Source organism: Heptranchias perlo, chromosome 12 (assembly GCF_035084215.1).
Source record: "Heptranchias perlo isolate sHepPer1 chromosome 12, sHepPer1.hap1, whole genome shotgun sequence".
NCBI lineage: Eukaryota > Metazoa > Chordata > Chondrichthyes > Hexanchiformes > Hexanchidae > Heptranchias > Heptranchias perlo.
Window position 1 is genome coordinate 28,846,391 of NC_090336.1, and position 20,069 is coordinate 28,866,459.

The 20,069-nt window shown below is 42.7% G+C and overlaps 1 protein-coding gene across 4 annotated transcripts in view; it reads left to right on the top strand.

Moving 5' to 3' along the window:
* The window catches only part of abcc8 (ATP-binding cassette, sub-family C (CFTR/MRP), member 8), a 200,913-nt gene that overhangs the window by 72,278 nt on the left and 108,566 nt on the right, over positions 1-20,069 (top strand). For all 4 annotated transcript variants that reach the window (XM_067993856.1, XM_067993858.1, XM_067993859.1 and 1 more), the window contains exons 9-10: positions 7,000-7,134; positions 8,237-8,399. In XM_067993856.1, the coding sequence (XP_067849957.1) occupies positions 7,000-7,134; positions 8,237-8,399 (298 nt within the window). The remainder of the gene's footprint in view (positions 1-6,999; positions 7,135-8,236; positions 8,400-20,069) is intronic.

The following is a 20,069-nucleotide window of genomic DNA, read 5'->3' on the forward strand; positions in this document are numbered from 1 at the left end:
GGCCCCACGAAAATCAATTCCACAGATGTTTTGCCACATTTTTTGTGCAGCCTGCAGCGGACTCTTTAAGGAATACTGGTTAGGACACTCTACACCAAGTACCAATGGGTGGAGCTTGCTTGGCGAATGCGTATGTAGAATGCTTTCCACTCATAGCTCCTGTCAATTATAAAATTCTTTTACATTGTAACTTAATACAGTCAGTCCTATCGTAGTAACAGCACTATGCCACTCTTACATTTTTGCATTTGAATTCATGGCATCAGTTGCCTGCAGATGATTGGGAATACCATCACCTTCAAGTTCCCCTCCAGTCACACACCATCCTGACTTAGACATATCCTATCAGTCCTTCATCATTGCTGGGTCAAAATTCCACAACTAACACCATTTGGAAGCACCATTAGCACAAGGACTGCAGCTGTTCAAGGAGAAGGTCCATCACCATCTTCTCAGAGCCACTAAAGATGGGCAATAAACATTTATATTACAGTTCCACTGCCAGTGGCAGTCCTGCCTTTGGTTGCAGTGCTTTTGGCTTGCTCAATGGATACAGGCTAGCCATGTGTTTTTTGCATTGTTTCTAAATGCCATCCCACAGTGGGCAAATGCCAGAGTACCAGCAGCTGTAGCACACTGTAAATAGATGGAGATCCAATTCAAGTATAAATGCTAATGCGATTGAAATAGTCAGTAAACATTAAACATGTTTTCCCATTTTATAGGTATACTGCATTTATCCTGACTTTTCAGCTAACATTGGTGACAAGACAAAAATATACCCCAATTCTCCTCCCAGCATCAAAAGGACCTACCTCTGATACATAACTGATTAATCATAGAATCATAGAAAGGATACAGCATGGAAGGAGGCTGCTCGCCCCATCAAGTCCGTGCAGGCTCTTTGGAAGAACAATCCAGCTGGTCCCGCTCTCCCACCCTATCACCATAGCCCTGCAAATCTTTTCCTTTCAAGTACTTATCCAGTTCCCTTTTGAAAGCCATGATTGAATCTGCCTCCACCACCCCCTCGGGCAGTGCATTCCAGATCATAACCACTCGCTGCGTAGAAAAGTTTTTCCTCATGTCACCTTTGCTTCTTTTGCCAATCACCTTAAATTATGTCCTCTGGTTCTTGACCCTTCCGCCAATGGGAACAGTTTCTCTCTCTATCTACTCTGTCTAGACTCTTCATGATTTTAAATACCTCTATCAAATCTCCTTTCAATCTTCTTTGTTCCAAGGAGAACAACCCCAGCTTCTCCAGTCTATCCACGTAACTAAAGTTCCTCATCCCTGGAATCATTCTAGTAAATCTCTTCTGCACCCTCTCGAAGGCCTTCACATCTTTCCTAAAGTGCGGTGCCCAGAACTGGACACAATACTCCAGTTGTGGTCGAACTAGTGTTTTATAAAGGTTCATCATGACTACCTTGCTTTTGTATTCTATGCCTCTATTTATAAAGCTTTCTCAACCTGCCCTGCCACCTTCAACGATTTGTGCACATATACCCCCAGGTCTCTCTGTTCCTGCACCCCTTTTAGAATTGTGCCCTCTAGTTTATATTACCTCTCCTCGTTCTTCCTACCAAAATGTGTCACTTCACATTTTTCTGCATTAAATTTCATCTGCCATGTGTCCGCCCATTTTACCAGCCTGTCTATATCCTCTTGAAGTCTATCACTATCCTCCTCATTGTTCACTACACTTCCAAGTTTTGTGTCATCTGCAAATTTTGAAATTGTGCCCTGTACACTCAAGTCCAAGTCATTAATATATATCTAGTACCGACCCCTGGGGAACACTACTGTACACCTCCCTCCAGTCCAAAGAACAACCATTCACCACTACTCTCTGCTTCCTGATACTTAGCCAATTCTGTATCCCTGCTGCTACTGCCCCCTTTATCCCATGGGCTTCAATCTTGATGACAAGCCTATTATGCGGCACTTTATCAAATGCCTTTTGAAAGTCCATTTGCACCACATCAACCGCATTGCCCAGATCGACCCTCTCTGTTACCTCATCAAAAAACTCTATCAAGTTAGACTTAACAAATCTGTGCTGGCTTTCCCTAATCAATCCACATTAAGTGCTCACCTTTTCTATACAGCATTGATTGAAGCAAGCATCAAACTCCTATTTGTTTCTGTCTATTTTCCTGTATTTCATTGACAATAGTTTTCCTGAACCCTGTGAACGATACTAAGTGATCTTACACGTAGAAGTGCATCCACTCAACTCTAATCCTTGATTAATTAGCACTGTTGTTCTATTTACCAACAATGGCAACCCATATGAGTGCCTACCATGCCTTCTTAACAGGTGGATTTAGATCAGAATGAGAGCTTGGCACCAATCTGGAATCTTGCACAATAGCTTGAAGATAATGACTGTGACTCAAACAAGTGTGAGATATTTACTGGCTCTGCCACAGTTGGTTCATTTGCTACTTATGGCCAGAGCCTTCATTGTCTGTGGTTCTATTTTGAACCTCAAAGGACAGAGATGGTTATCCTTGAAAATGACAGCACTACTATGCCTGCCTTTCCCACTGAAGCACCATATTTTGTCTCCCAATTTTATGGTCACATAGACATTTTTTTTTACATTTGTGGATAGAACATCACTTGTGGAATCCCAACTGCAATGACCTCGTGAATTGGGTTCTGCATAGTTGTCCGAACCTTTGAGGTGTGCAGTTGTTTTCTATTTTGCTCTTCTTGTTTGTTTCTGAGTCCTCCTGTTTGACACAGCACATGGATGACATGTTCCCAGACCTCTGTTAACACCATTTTTTAACTATGCATAGGAGTGGCCAAGCCTTCATTCATTATCTCTCCCTAATAATCATCAACCCAAATCTAGGTTTGAATTCAGTCTTGATTTATGCAGTGAAAGTCCCCTCTCTTGGCTAACTGTGAGGTGCTTCTGTGTGAGATCAGTTTGGATGAGTCAACCTAGTTCCTATAGTATGGGATCAAAGCACAAAACTGCTCATAATGTGGCACTAAACTGATAATTATACTCACAAAACCCATAAGGTGGTTAAGGTTAGAGGCTAAGGGACATAAAGGGAATTTGGTGCTTTATTTAGCCTGTGCTATACCTGATCTGACACTGAATGTCAAAAGGGATAAGGTATTCCATTCCCCAGCACTGACATCCCACACCATGCTGAAAACAAAAATTCACCCAAAAATGATAACTGGAAAAAAAGTGATTGGCATAGCAACATCCACCCCCCCCCCCCCAGGTGTAAACGTCAAGCGACTTGTTTTACTCAGTGTCTGCTCGCTACACATTCCCCTGAGATTTCCGAGGCTTCCCTGGGCGGTTGGGGGGGGGGGCGTAAATGTGGCCCTGTTCCTGTCATAGGCGCAAGCCCATCACTGGCATGCAAAAGAAGTGAGAGAAGACATTACTGGTCTCCTGCCTCATTTTTCTCACAAGGCATTCCAGTGCAGGGCACCCAGTGAAACCTGGAATAAAAACAGAAAATGCTGGAAATACTCAGCAGGTCAGGCAGCATCTGTGGAGAGAGAAACAGAGTTAAAGTTTCAGGTCGATGACCTTTCATCAGAACAGTGAAACCTGGGGCTGTGGCCTGAACCTGGCCTTCCACCAACCAGAAGTCCACGGAGATTTCGAGGGGCAGGCCAAAGATCCTGCAACAATTTTGAATGCCTCCACCTTCGACTGCCCCCCCGCCCAGGAGAATTGCATGTAGTCACGGCCTTCTGACTGGTGATCTCCATCAGCAGCCAGAAGACCCTAATATCAGAGGCCCAATATGCAGTTGTAGGTTTGTAAATGGCCTGGGAAAATACTGGTGCTCCTGGGCCTGGGCAGCAGCAGTGCATTTTCCATTTGCTGCTCCTGTCTAGTGCCAGTGCTGAAGGGGGTCAGTAAATTTAGCCCCTCTATCTCCAAAGAAAATTATACGCTCATCTAAACATCACGTAGTATTCTATTACTTTTAAAAGCTAAAACTATTCTTATCCAATTATGTAAATCAACTACAGTACATTTTATATTTTATTTCTGACCATCTCATTTTGGACACTTGTATTTCAATATGTGGGTAGCAAGACCTGCCAGTATCTGTGTTCTAGTATCGTATGGTTGGAAGGGAGTAACTGTCAGAGATATAAGCTCCCCCAAGCTTCAAAGGCAGCATGTGACAGCTCCAGTGGGACAGAGGATTTGAAGATTCTGAAGACTGAGGTGGAATTTTCTGGAAGAGATGAATTAAATAACCAAGAATACATTAAAAAAAAACCAATACATGGGTCTTGATGAAGGATAGAGAGATGCAGAAGCTGGTGAAAATTTGCAGTGCACAAAATGCAGCCAGCAACAGCCCTGTGTTATAGTACATGTTTCTCCTCGCTGAGAATCACACACTGTGTGACAGGACATCTCGCAGTGCAAAGCTCTGCTCCACCAGCTGATAATTTTTATTGTGCTGAGAATGCAGATGGGAGCCCCTTCCTCCTCAAAAAAACGAGGAGAAGACACTACACTTTTAGATCTGACCGCACTGGAATTATACTTCCACAGTGCTAAATCCAACATGTGAATAATGGCTTAACTCACACCAAATTTCCTGGGACTTTTGCACTGGAAAATGAACCCAGCGCCATTTTAATGGGTTTTTAAAATCTAATTTGTCACCTCACGCAGTCTGCTCATCAATAAATTAAACAAAATAACACTGCCTTTTTTTAGCAAAGAAAACATCCCTGAACCTTTAGGCTTTTGATGGACATTCAGTAAATGTTGCAACTTTAATGCTTACATCCTGTGGCTACTTTTAAGACATGAGACTTTAGATTTGCTTATTAGAATGATCTAGTTACTGCTAACTTCTTATCAATCCATGAGGTTAATTATGTCGGTTGTTAATTTCTGAAGCCTCCAAAGGATTAGTTGTGAACTGCTGGTTGGTAAAAATAAGTGCTGACTACGTATCTGAGGATTTACATTACAGAGCATTATAAAAGCAGTTTGATGTGAAGGGCTTGAATACCAAGAAAGCCGCCTTTAACTGTGTAAAGGAGGCTATCTGACAGCACTATGGGGAACTAGAAAAACTATGAATCTGGTGGCAATATCGTAGGAAGCAGTGACAGGGAATTTAGAACTCTTTTAGCTGCATCCTCATGTAGTCCAGTGCATTATTTATACCATTAACAAGCGCTTCAGGAAGACTTCATGGAACATTTCACACAGTTGAGCCTCTGGAGGACGAAGCAGAGCTATAATTTTCCCTGTAGTTAAAATATCAGCAACCATCGAACAGCTGATGAAGATCACGTCCTAATAATAAAGCCACTAACCGCTACTCAGCGTCAGCAGATTCCATTTAATTCACATTCCATGGCAGCTGCTGTGAAACATTAGCTTGTTGTCACATTTAAGATCTGAGAGCTGATTTTAACTTTCAGCAGTGGCGGAGAACGGGCAGTAGCGGATCGGCCACCCCTCACACACCCCGCCCGATTTTCACCTTCATCGAAGTCAATGGAATGGAAAACCGGGCGGGGTGTATAATGGACGACCAATGCGCTACCGCCCGCTTTCCGCCACCATCGAGAGTTAAAATCAGCCCTCTGTAGTTTTATCCAGGTACAGAGTCGTTGAAGATTAATATATTTTGCTTGTTGGTACAAGTGGATTGTGTCCATATTAATCTGAAATTACTGTAAACTGAAGGCAGTCACTCTTATTGATGTGCCATTCTATAGTACCTGGAAAACCTCTGGTGAATCAGCAAAGTAGCCATTCTTCATGTTGAGCCTGGACAAGAGTGTTGGCAAGCTATTCAACCTTGATGGTCACATTACAGTCAAGGCCATTCCTGTCATCAATGATGCCCATGGCTGCACTTTCCAGCAGGATTCACTGGATAGCAATCAAGAGCAGGAACCCTGGTTGATTTTCCTTTCCCAAGGCCAACCACACTGAGACCAATTGTAGCCCTCAGTACTGATGCTCTGCCTGAGATAAGCAGGCTCCAGCACAGATCAAGAATTGAACACTGTTCTGGTCTGTACAGCTCAGCTGTGTGGTGTATTTACCAACTGAGTCATCAGGGGAACCCTGATCTCTGTAATCTTATTACATACTGATAGCTTTTTTATTGGTTGAGGGGGAGTGGTGGAGAAGGTTTCCACATTTACTTGGTATAGAATGTGGATAATGGCTGTAAGCTCAGCAGAATCTGGACCATTTGGAATTCAAATAGTCTTAATCATTAATCAGAAGAACATTAGTCTTATTCGTGGAGTGGACTTCAGTATTAGGGAACAAAGATGTATCCCAGCACAGCTACCAATAAACATTGATCCCAGTTCACCACCTCCATTGCCATTCAATCACCACCACTACTTTTCCCCACTTCCCACATCAGGCAGTTGGAGAACTTACAGTAAACAAATTGCAGCAAAGCCACTTACATTCTGCTGTCATTTTATTTTTCCTGCTAACGTCACCAACTGGCAAAATACATGGGATAATTACTGAATGGCACCATTCACACATGAACAAGACAACCTACAAACATGTCTTACTGCATATAGACAGCTATTTTTTTTTTGGACTGACCAATCTGAATTGCAAGTGATCTGAATTGGACTACCAGTTCATACTACCCAAATATCCAAATCTAGATCAATGTGGAATTCGGCTTTGAAGCTCATCCTTGCAATGGAATCACTTTTATCTCACTTTTAATATTCATTAACAATTATGTTGTTTGAACTGGCAGTGACAGTGATAGCCACAAAATGAATAGGCCTGTTACTACACTGCCACATGCCATTTTGAAGTGATGATTCTTATCCATTGCCATTATTGTGTATGAGTCACACATCTAGATTTGGAGGACACATAAATAGACCAAAAAGAACAATATACCTGAGATTTTTTTTTACTATCATTATATTGTGGAGCTAACTAGATCCCGTCTAAATGGTCATTTTATTTTATTACAGATTATTGTAGGTGTGATTCTTCTCTACTACCTCCTTGGAATTAGTGCCTTAATTGGAGCAACAGTAATTGCAGTGCTGGCCCCTGTCCAGTATTTTGTAGCAACCAAACTCTCTCAGGCCCAGAGAAGCACATTGGTGAGTATCACTTAAACAGAAAATGCTGGTTTGTTTATTGGAATTATTTTTGTTCTTTTTATCCCTCACACCCCCACATATGTTGTATTTCCCAACTGAGCAGGCAAGCAAGACACTAGGTCCCAAATTTATGCCTTTGCTGCTCTGTAACCAATCACTAGTGAGTCAGGTGCATGTGAGCAGCACAGATAGGTTTGGCTGCCTGTTTATCCATTTTGAGGGAAAAATCTTCTTATTGGTACCTCCCTTCTAATGACCCAAACATGAATGGAGCTTTGTTATGTGAAGAATGGGTGCTATGAGCCCACATTCTGTCATTTTGTGGTGCAGAATGATGATGCACCAAACTGCGCTGCTCCACAAATCCTGAGTTCAACTGAACATAGGGCCAATAATGCAAACATCTCTGAGTAATAATAGGGAATATTTGGATGTCATGGGTTGTCAGATCTTTTAACCTCTGAAACTACAAATTTCCTTTCATCAGTAGGATTGTTTGGGAAAACAAGCTTTTGGTCACCTGTCCTAATGTCTCCTTCTTTGGCTCGGGTCAATTTTTGTCTGATTGCCCTCCTCTGAAGCGCCTTGGGACATTTTACTACATTAAAGGGGTTATATCAATGCAAGTCGTTGTTTGTTGTTGTTGAGGCAACCTGAGCACAGTTCCTGGCTGACCACACAAAAAAATGCTCACAGTTCAACATAAATTGGCAGTTCCAGTCTCATTCAGAGAGATAATTAGAGTGGCTGGTGTGTGAAATACAGAGAGAACTAGTGCTTTTTGAAGAACGTTTCTCGTCTCAGGGTAAAGCATATTGTTGGAACAGAACAGAGAAAGTTTTACTTTATATATGCCAATGCAACTTAACCTGGGAGTGCTTGATACTGACATTTGTTACCAAAGTGGGAAGGTGCTCCATTCACCAGCAATGATTTTTCTAGCCTTCATGAGCAAGAAGAAAACAAATTAATAAATTTTAAAAGTGAAGGACAGCATCACATACGGTGGTTGAGGTAATCAGATGTTCTGGTCCTTAGATATTCTTGTTAGATTAATTTGCCCATCTCCAGGTTCAGCTGCTGATTGTCCTTCCTATTTCAGGATTATTCAAATGAGCGCTTGAGGAAAACTAATGAGTTGCTGCGAGGGATCAAACTACTCAAGCTCTATGCTTGGGAGCAAATCTTCCATAAAAGCGTGGAAGAGACTCGACACAAGGAGCTAACGAGTCTCAAGTCCTTTGCCCTCTACACCTCCTTATCCAGTAAGAATCAGTTTACATTTCATTTTCAAAGGTGTGATATCAGTTTGGTGTTTGCTCATTTTAAGTTTCCTTGCTCTTATTCATCAAATTTGTTGAAACTGCTTCTTTATTCTTTACACTTCAAATAACCTGGATAAGATAAGTCATGGAACCAAAACAGGACTTTTTTTTTAAAAGCCCCTAGCAAACTACAGGAGGCATTTCATAATACGGTGTAATTGTAAAAATGTATAGCTCCCTTCTCTTTGCTGGAGATTAAATGGTTGGGAAATTATCCTTTCTGTAATTATTGAAAGGACCTTCAGTTTAGATATGAGTATTGATGTGAACATTGTGACCCAGAAAAGACTTCTGGAAGATCATAAGGAAAAAACTAATCTCACTGCCCCTTCCATAAAGAAAATAAAAATGTCAAGGTTGACTGTATATATCCTTTTTATACATGAAAATATCACCATGCAAGAAATTGTGGATCGTGTGAGGTTGGAGCAGAACCCCTTTTGACTTGTTTCACACTTTGTCCCAGTATCGATCAATTCTGTAAGAAATTTGTAGGTCCACGGTGATTCATTATTATGATATTCCTTAGGTGCACATCATGGCTGAAAATAAGTTGTTGCCTTGCAAAAGTTCAAATATTTTAAAATGGAGTTTCTCGTATCATGCCCGTTCTTTTCTGCTAATAGCAGTCATAATAAGTAAACATAAGTTGTTTTTGAATGATTGGCTTAGCAATGTAGGAATCCCTTACAGATGGATCCCTGGTTGTCATGGTGCTCTAGTTCAATGACCATAGATGCTGACTTACATAGGGAACAGGACTGAGGCACAATTTTGCTGATTTGTTGCAATCTCAAGCTGGTGCTTTCCCAAAATGCAGCAGAGAGCAATCACAAACTAGTTTTAAGTGCTATCGAAGAAAAGCAATGAAACCAAACCATCTTGGACAGAGCTCCCTGTGACAGTGTATGACATCCACTCTACATTGTTTCTGAATTCAAAACAGAAAATGTTGGAAATACATAGCAAGTAAGTCAGCATCAGTAAGGAGAAAAGACAAGTTAATGTTTTGAGTGTGTAACCTTTACTCATAGAGGTAGGACTTTATTATGTTCATGTGATAGACCCAGATTCTGTGCAGTGAATTGCATATCTCAACTACATAGCCTACCTCACTATGACTTTCCACCACTGTATGAGGACCTGCTGAATGAACCCGGAACTTCTTATGCTTTCCTCATAGCAGCACACACTGGCCTACCTATTACTCCCAGTGCTTTGTTGCGATCCCAGTTTCTAAAAGAGCTTTTTTATAATTACTTTCTTCCTGACATCAAAGAATTGTTTCCTTTGGAAAATACAAGTTCCTTTCAAATAGACCATTCCAAACTCTACCAAGTTCGCAAATAAACATACATTGTGAAATATTTTTTAACAAATATTTTGATCTGATAAGTTAAATTGCAGGCGAAGGATGTGAAGCACTACACCATAATTAACCCAAGTTATCAGTGAACACATATTGACCCTTCTACATTTGCAAATACTAAAAGCTGATAGTAGCAAACATTGGCCATTGGTTGCACCACTACTGATTCAGCACAATGCTCACTGTGGCGTTTTCAAATTACAAATCCTGGAAATTTTGCAGTAAGCTTACAATGGCGAGATCGGCGTGCAAAAAGGCGATATTTACAGATCTCATCTCCAATCTCACCATTGCAGGAAATTCTGGGCCATTATATAAGAATAAGGAATGCATGACTTTAAAATGGGGACTGTATTACGTCTACACGCTCTGGTCCAATTTTCCACTGTCCTGTCTCCGCTTCAGCTAAAGACTACACTTAGTCTTGACCCCTCATGTGCAACACCACTGGTGTTCTATTATTTTTCTGTCCTCCTCAGTGGTGTTCCCCAACCATGCCTCTCTGATAATGTTAACAGACTACACACTTGGGGGGGGAATTTTAACCCCCAAGAACGGGTGAGTTGGGGATGGGTGCGTAGTTAAAATAGTTTCCTCCAGGCCCAACATGCTTACTTGCGGCGATCGGACCCCCAAGTTCGGCCAACCCATCCTGATGTCTGAGACACCCCCCCACCCCGATGTTTGAGACACCCCCCCACCCCATGCCCGAGAACTCCCCCCCACCTCGATTTTCTAGATCCCTCCCGATGTCCAAGACCCCCTCCGATGTCCGAGAACCCCTCCGATGTCCGAGATCCCCCCGATGTCTGACTGCTCACCTCCCCAACAATCTCCGACTTCCCCCACCCCCCATCCAATCCCCAAAGATCCCGATCTCTCCCCGAACCCTCCCATCCAACCCCCAAAGAACCTGCTGTCTCCCTGAACCCCCCCATCCAACCCCCAAAGATCCTGATCTCTCCCCGAACGCCCCCATCCAACCCCCAAAGAACCTGCTGTCTCCCCGAATCCCCCCATCCAACCCCCAAAGAACCTGCTGTCTCCCCGAATCCCCACATCCAACCCCCAAAGAACCTGATCTCTCCCCGAACCCCCCCATCCAACCCCCAAAGATCCCGATCTCTCCCTGATCCACCCCCCAACCAACCCCCAAAGATCCCAATCTCTCCCCCACCTCCCATCTAACCCCCAAAGATCCCAATCTCTCCCGACCCCCCCCCCATCCAAACCCCAAAGTTTCTGATCTCTCCCTGACCCCCACCATCCGAACTCCGACTTAACTTCCATCCCATCCCCAGCTGCTTTCCCGCCCAACAGGTAGCAAGCCTGTAAACCAAGCTAGCTGTCGGACAGGAAACCGTTTGAAAAATTTTAAAACATCCTATTGTTAAATTTGGCAGGATCAGCGGGAAACCCTTATTTCCAGGTTTCCTATCTACAAACCCCCCACCGCTCTCTTACTGACCCAAAGTTAAAATCCAGGCCATGGTGTTTATATAGTAATGCAAATAAAGAGAGCCTTGCAGATTCTTGGATATCTCGCTGTAAGCAAATTACAAACATGGCAATATTTTATCCTGGTCCTTGGGTTCGACTCAGTGTATGAGCATAGCATAAAGGTCAGAGTGCCGATAAGCTCGTCTACCAGCCCATTCATCTGAGGATTGTATGGGTTGAATTAAAGTTGTTTTATTTGGAACTTTTGGCATACTTGAGTGACTAGTTGAGACATAAAATTAGTCCCATGATTAGACAAAACCTCTTCTGGCAGCCAGCTCAAGTAAACATTTGGAGCAATGTGTAGGCCACGAAATCTGTGCCTATGGTTGCAAGAGCTACTGGGGGAAAGTTAGATAGGGCCTATTATTGGGCGCGGGTAGCGTGATCTGCTATTACTCTGTGCCTAATGGCCCCTGCACAGGCAGGACAAGACGTTAGTGAGGCCTGAGGACTTACCTTCAAGCAGCATTCCGAATCACCGTTGTCACGAGGATTCAATGCAATTCGCACTTTCTACAGCAGCGGGTGCCCCAATCTCCTAAAGGCAGGCTGTCTCTTAAAAATCTCTTAAAGGTAGCTGGTGCCTGTTATTTGCTGAAAATAACAGTCTGCTGTCTGCACGGAGTCTGAACGGAGATCAGACATCGCACATGCAAAACACAGATGCAGCTCCCGTCCCTATGTTTACAAACTGATGAGTTATGTTAAAACATTGAATAAAGATTGTGCACTACTAAATCCCACATCCTCCAATCTGCATGTCAGACCTCACCAATCTGCCGATCTGAGTTTGTACCAGGCCTGCGAGAGAGCATGCACCAATGTTCTCTGCTGATGCACTAGAGACCTTGGTGCAAGAGGTGGACAGATGGAGGGACATCCTATATCCGCAGGGGGACAAGAGGCCCTCCAGACATATACCCAAAAGGCAGTGGGAGGCAGTAGGGGACAAAGTCAGTGCCAGGCGCACAGCATCATGATGCAGTGCAGGAAGAAGTTCAATGCTTTGATATGAGTGGTCAAGGTGAGTGAGGTCAACAGTCAAGCGGTGTCTCCTACCAACTACACCACTAGCTGCATCCACTGCTCCACGCACTACACCCCCCATTCCCCACATACCATCAAACTCTTTCTATCAGTACTCAACTCTTCCAATCAGTTGCTTTCTCTCACCCTTACACATTATCACTGTTGCAAACCGCCCACTCACAACTCACAGGTTACACACACTGGCAGCTATTCAATCGTGACAGGCACATCACCCAGACAAGCATATTGCTTTCTTGCAGGAGAAGGTGGCGCATATCAGGAGGCAGCAAGAGGCGGTGGCATTTAGCCCCTCGAGCCTGTTCCGCCATTCAATGAGATCATGCTGGACCTGTGACCTAGTCCCATATCGCTAATACCCTTGGTTCACAGAAATCTATCAATCTCAGATTTAGAATTCACAATTGAGGTAGCATCAACTGCCGTTTGCAGAAGAGCATTCCAAACTTCTCCCACCCTTTGCATGTAGAAGCATTTCCTAATTTCACTCCTGCACATCCTGGCTCTAAATGTTAGGCTATATCCTTGCGTCCCAGTATTCAAGTATAGGAGACCTCCAAAAACAGTTACAAATGTCTTGGCAGCCAGGAGCAATAATCCAGCAACTAACGTAAATCCTGCATGATCCCTTTAAATAGCACTGGTGGAGGTCGTCCAGGCACTCTAAGACACGTTCAGATGGTCGGGGTTAAGACTGTGTGTTGAGTTGAACGTTAAGTCCCAAAATGTTGTCGATCACTTTAAATCAGCATTGCACACCGATTGTATCCATTTTCTCCCTACTTTATATGCTTCCGGCGTTCCGTATTTGCGCATGCGCTAACTCCTATACCAAGATGGCGTCCGGCGTACGTCGTGCTGGAAATGTGAGTGCGCAGCCAAGACGCTATCTTGGATGTTGGAGAGGCCGTGTAGCACCGAAATAACGGGCGCTACAGGGCCCAATTTAGCACCCTCTATATTAGATAGCTAGACATTTAGGTGCTTAATTTCCACAGGTGTAGTCCCAATCATCTGCCGTGACTCCATCTGGGCAGGAGGATTGCAAGTCTGTAAGGGAGCTAGCCCAATTTTCTGCTTTGATATGTCCTGAAGACGTACAGCACACCTTCAAAGAGTTACATAATGGCAATATACATGTGTCATGATGCTGTACTTGAGTGTATTTTTGTATGAGAGTGTAAGATTGAGTCAATATGTGAAGAAAAAATAATAAAAGGATGACATTATCACTCAGCTTGGGGATGGTCCTAGGATTCACCTTCTTCCATTTGCATTATGCTTCCATTCCCAACGATTTCGACAGTGGCCTCCTTGAACGTGTGCACTTCTTCTCCCTCTTGTAACATGTCAGCTTCTCCTCCAAGTAGAGAAGTGCGCCTGGAATTTCATAGGTAAGACTAAGAAAAAGGTTCTGCTGAGAGAGTTTAAGCAGCTAGGGACCAAATTAAAAAACAGAACCACAAAGGTGATAATCTCTGGATTATTACCTGAGCCATGAGCAAATTGGCATTGGGTCAATAGGATCAGGGAGATGAATGCATGACTCAAAGATTGGTGTGGGAGAAGTGGGTTTCGATTCGTGGGGCACTGGTACCGGTACTGGGGAAAGAGAAAGCTGTTCCGTTGGGACGGGCTACACCTGAACCATGCTGGGACTAGAGTTCTAGCGAATCGAATAACTAGGGAGGTAGATAGGGCTTTAAACTGAATAAGATGGGGGAGGGTCCCGGTGGATAGAAATCTAGAATGCTAAAGAGAAAAGACAAAGAAGCAGTGCAGGAAAGTGATTGGGGTGAGGATAACCAGATTGTGTCAGGAAGGGACAGAGCGCACAAACAAAAGACAACAAATAGGGTCCGGGTAAGAAAAAATGGTAATAAGACAAATAGGGCCATAGTACATAAAAATGTTAAGATGTCTAAAAATGTTAATAAGACAAATCTAAAAGCACTGTATCTGAATGCACGAAGCATTCATTATCAGGTAGATGAATTAACAGCGCAAATAGATGTAAACAGATATGATATAATAGCAATTACAGAGACATGGCTGCAGGGTGACCAAGGCTGCAAGCTGAAAATCCAAGGGTATTCGATATTTAGGAAGGACAGGCAAAAAGGAAAAGGAGGTGGGGTGGTGTTGTTAGTAAAGGATGAAATCAGAGCAATAGTGAGAAAGGATATTGGCTCAGAAAATCAAGATGTAGAATCAGTCTAGGTGAAGTTAAGAAGCACCAAGGGGAAGAAAACACTGGTGGGAGTTGTTTATAGGCCTCCAAACAGTAGTGGTAATGTAGGGGATGGGATCAAACAGGAAATTAGAGATGCATGTAACAAGGGTACTACAGTAATCGTGGGTGACTTTAATCTGCGTATAGACTGACCAAACCAAATTAGCAATAATACTGTGGAGGATGAATTCCTGGAGTGTGTACGAGATGGTTTTTTAGACCAGTATGTTGAGGACCCAACTGGGAACAGACTATTCTAGATTGGGTATTGTGCTATGAGAAGGGGTTAATTAATAATCTAATGTGCGGGGTCCTTTAGGGACGAGTGACCATAACATGATAGAATTCTTCATTAAGATGGAAAGTGAGGTAGTCCAATCTGAAACTAGGGTCCTAAATCTAAACAAAGGAAACTACGAAGGTTTGAGGAGTGAGTTGGCTATGATAGATTGGGGAGCGTCATTAAAAGGCATGATGGTGGATAGATTGAGGAGAGATTGGGTCGACTCGGCCTGTATTCACTAGAGTTTAGAAGAATGAGAGGGGATCTCATTGAAACATATAAAATTCTGACAGAGCTAGACAGACTGGATGCAGGGAGGATTTTTCCCCTGGCTGGGGGGGGGTCTAGAACGAGGGGTCACAGTCTCAGGATACGGGGTAGGACATTTAGGACTGAGACGAGAAGAATTTCTTCACTCAGAGGGTTGTGAACCTGCGGAATTCTCTGCCAGAGAAGGCTGAGTAGGCCAAGTCACTGAATATATTTAAGAAGGAACTAGATAGATTTCTAGACACAAAAGGCATCAAGGGGTATGGGGAGAGAGCGGGAATATGGTATTGAGAGAGAGGATCAGCCATGATCAAATTGAATGGTGGAGCAGGCTCGAAGGGCCAAATGGCCTACTCCTGCTCCTATTTTCTATGTTTCTATGTTTCTAATCATCTGCCGTAACTTCAGTGGAAGATCAGTGGAATCCCCAGACAAAAGCCGTAAACGGCTATTTACGCTGTTTCTCTGGGGTTTCCATTGATCATCTGTCGAAGTTAAAGCAGGAAATTGGGTGACTCCCACAGAAATTCTACCCCCGTGGCGGTGAAATGTCGGAAGTCTGAAGAGTACATGCAGTGACATCAAAGTGCTTATCCTAACATCCCAATGTGTGTTTGCGTAAATGAACATGCGTCATGCAGTTAGGTTTTGTTGGAAAAATTTTTTTAGAGCAAGTATGGCAAGATTACCAGTTGTAATTTACAGATTGTAAGTGTGTCCAGCTGCAGAAAGGGCATGCATGTTAAGCAATGAAAGAGCTGTAAGGTTGTCTGAGTGCCTTAGCAGCAGTCCAGTGTTTAACACTTTGATTAATATTAGTACAATTCGAGAAAACAGCTGGTATACAATCCATTCGCTGGTGCATAACCCATCAACTGTTACATAACCCTTGCAATGATAAACTATACAATCCATTCGCTGGTGCATAACCCACCAACTGTTACATAACCCTTGCAATGATAAACTATACAATCCATTTTTTTTTTCAATTGCCAATTGAACAGTGCAGGAAAACTACAGGTTTTAAAAGAAAATGCTGGAAATACACAGCAGGTCAGTCAGAATCTCTAAAGAGAAAAGACAGATTAATGTTTTGGATTCATACCTTTTTCAGAGCTGTAAACTGAAAGATGAGGATGTGTAAGGATAAACCCAGCAACTACAGGCCAGTCAGTTTAACCTCGGTGGTGGGGAAACTTTTGGAAATGATAATCCGGGACAGAATTAGCAGTCATTTGGACAAGTGTGGATTGATTTTGGAAAACCAGCACAGATTTATTAAAGGCAAATCATGTTTAACTAATTTGATAGAGTTTTTTGATGAGGTAACAGAGAGGGTAGATGAGGGCAATGCAGTTGATGTTGTGTATATGGACTTTCAAAAGGCATTTGATAAAGTGCCGCATAATAGGCTTGTCATCAAGATTGAAGCCCAGGGAATAAAAGGGGCAGTAGCAGCAGGGATGCAGAATTGTCTAAGTAACAGGAAACAGAGAGTAGTGGTAAACGGCTGTTTTTCGGACTGGAAGGAGGTGTACAGTGGTCCCAGGGGTCAGTACAAGGACCACTGCTTTTCTTGATATACATTAATGACCTGGACTTGGGTGTACAGGGCACAATTTCAAAATTTGCAGATGATACAAAATTTGGACGTGTAGTGAACAGTGAGGAGGATAGTGACAGACTTCAAGAGGACATAGACAGGCTGGTGGCATGGGCGGACACATGGCAGATGGAATGTGAAGTGATATATTTCGGTAGGAAGAATGAGGAGAAGCAACATAAACTAAAGGGCACAATTCTAAAAGGGGTAGAGGAACAGAGAGATCTGGGGGTATATGTACACAAATCATTGAAGGTGGTAGGGCAGGTTGAGAAAGTGATTAAAAAAGCATACGGGATCCTGGGCTTTATAAATAGAGGCATAAGAGTACAAAAACAAGGAAGTCATGATGAACCTTTATAAAATACTGGTTCAGCGACAGCTGAAGTATCGTGTCCAGTTCTGGGCATCACACGTTAGGAAAGATGTGAAGGCATTCGAGAGGGTGCAGAAGAGATTTACTCAAATGATTCCAGGGATGAGGGACTTCAGTTACGTGGATAGACTGGAGAAACTGGGGTTGTTCTCCTTGGAAGAGAGAAGGTTGAGAGGAGATTTGATAGAAATGTTCAAAATCATGAAGGGTCAAGACAGAGTAGTTAGAAAGAAACTGTTCCCATTGGCGGAAGGGTCAAGTACCAGAGGACATAAATTTAAGGTGATTGGCAAAAGAACCAAAGGTGACATGAGGAAAAACTTTTTCATATAGCGAGTGGTTAGGATCTGGAATGCACTGCCAGAGGGGTTGGTGGAGGCAGATTCAATCATGGCCTTCAAGAGGGAACTGAATAAGTACTTGAAAGGAAAAAATTTGCGGGGCTATGGGGATAGGGGAGGGAAGTGGGACTAGCTAGTTTGCTCTTGCATAGAGCTGGCATGGACTTGATGGGCTGAATGGCCTCCTTCTGTGCTGTAACCTTTCTGTGATTCTATGATTCTATGAGCAAACTCATATGTAGGGTGGAAGAGAAGAAAAAGAAAAAGTGTAATGTATCCAAATTTGCTGATGATACAAAGCTAGGTGGAAAAGTAAGCTGTGAGGAGGACACAAAGAGTTTACAAAGGGATATAGACAGGTTAAATGAATGGGAAAGGAGGTGGCAGATGGAGTATAATGTGGGGAAATGTGTGGTTATTCACTGTGGTAGGAAGAATAGAAAAACTGAATATGTTTTAAATGGTGAGAAATTAGTAAATGTTGGTGTTCAGAGAGATTTGGGTGTCCTTGTACAAGGAACACAAAAAGGTCACATACAGGTACAGCAAGCAATTAGGAAATCAAATGGCACGTTGGTCTTTATTACAAGGGGGTTGGAGTACAAGATTAAGGAAGTCTTACTACAATTGTACAGGGCTTTGGTGAGACCTCACCTGGAGTACTATGTATAGTTTTGGTCTCCTTATCTAAGGAAGGATATACTTTCCTTAGAGGGTTCACTAGATTGATTCCTGGGATGAGAGGATTGTCCTATGAGGAGAGATTGAGTAGAATGTGCCTATACTCTCTGGAGTTTAGAAGAATGAGAGGCCATCTCATTGAAACCTATAAGATTCTGAGGGGGCTTGACAGGGTAGATGCTGAGAGGATGTTTCCCCTGGCTGGAGAAGCTAGAACTAGGAGGCATAGTCTCAGGATAAGGGGTCGGCCATTTAAGACTGAGATGAGGAGCAATTTCTTCACTCAGAGGGTTGTGAATCTTTGGAATTCTCTACCCCAGAGGTCTGTGGTTGCTGAGTCATTGAGTATACTCAAGGCTGAGATAGATAGATTTTTGAACTCTTGGGGAATCAAGGGATATGGGGATTGGGCAGGAGAGTTCGAAGATCAGCCATGATCTGATTGAATGAAGGAGCAGGCTCGAGGGGCTGAATGGCCTACTCCTGCTCCTATTTCTTATGTTCTTATGAGTGAGTGGAAAATAGACAACAGATAATCCAATTGCTAAATAGTTCACATAGGAACAGAAGTAGACCATTCAGCCACTTGAGCCTGTTCTGTCATTCAGTTAGATCATGGCTGACCTGTACTTCAACTCTTTACCTGTCTTTGCTCCGTATCTCTTGATACCCTGACCTAACAAAAATCTATTGATCCAGTCTTAAAATTTTCAATTGACCCAGCATACACTGCCTTTTGCGGGGGTGGGGGGGAAGAGATTAATTCCTCCCTTTAACTTTGCATCACAGAGGAAAATTTGGGATGGTGAAACTGTGATCTAAAGCAAGATGGGATTCATTATATTTTCCTATTGCACCAGGGTGAATGGGAGAAACTCAAGCTTTTCAAACCTGCACCACAATTTTTGATACAGTTTACACTGTTTCTAGCTGCTTCACTAATTTATAAACCATATAAAATGCCCTATAAAATATGATATATAATCCCCCATTGCAACATGTTCTTTGCATGGCTCCTGAAAACAACATCAATTGCTGTAGTGAACATTAGACACAGCACAAAGCTGCTGAGAGTTCAATGCTAATTGGTACTAAATTAGCAATCTCACTTGAGAGTCCACAGGATGGTTGTTTTGGGTAATGGAAGTATTATCGAGGTGTAATGGACATGCTCTTCTTAGCGTGAAGCTGACACACAACTGGGATACAGTACAAGTAGCCTGATTCTTCATCCAACTATCTGACCTGTGAGTGCTTGTTGCTCACACTGAGTACAAAACATGGAAAAAATATTCCATTCCTCAGCACTAATAGCTCTCCCATCCCTTGCTCCCCATAAAAAATTAAAGATTAGAATATAATATCAATTTACACATGGTTATGTTGAGAGATTCTCATTAATGAAAACAGGAGATGAAGATACTCTTTCAAGCTCATTCGTGTTCTTGTCAATTTAATCAGGTCATTATTTCTATTTGCTTCATGTTTCAATATATTGTCAGCATCAAAGGGAGCAGCACAAATAGACAAGGGTGAAATGTGTTTGGCAGTTAATAGAATGGCTTGCAGTATTTAATATTGACACATCACTGACATTATAAAGGTGGATAGTTTCAGTCCCGTGACAGCTGATACCCATGTCTGAAAATAATGGAGGCCTAAGACAGATGGAATGTGTGAAGTGACTAAAGGTAAACATGAGAGTTGCCAACCCCGAACAACAAAAATCTGAGACCCATGAGCTTGAACTTGACTCTATCACAAGACTGCTTTCAGGAACATTAGTAGATACTGAATTAGCCTCATACAATCACAGGATGCTATTTATATAAAAATACAATATGGATATCACTAAAGCAGGTCATTGCAAAGAAAATGCATTAATTGCCAAGTGTTCTGATGAT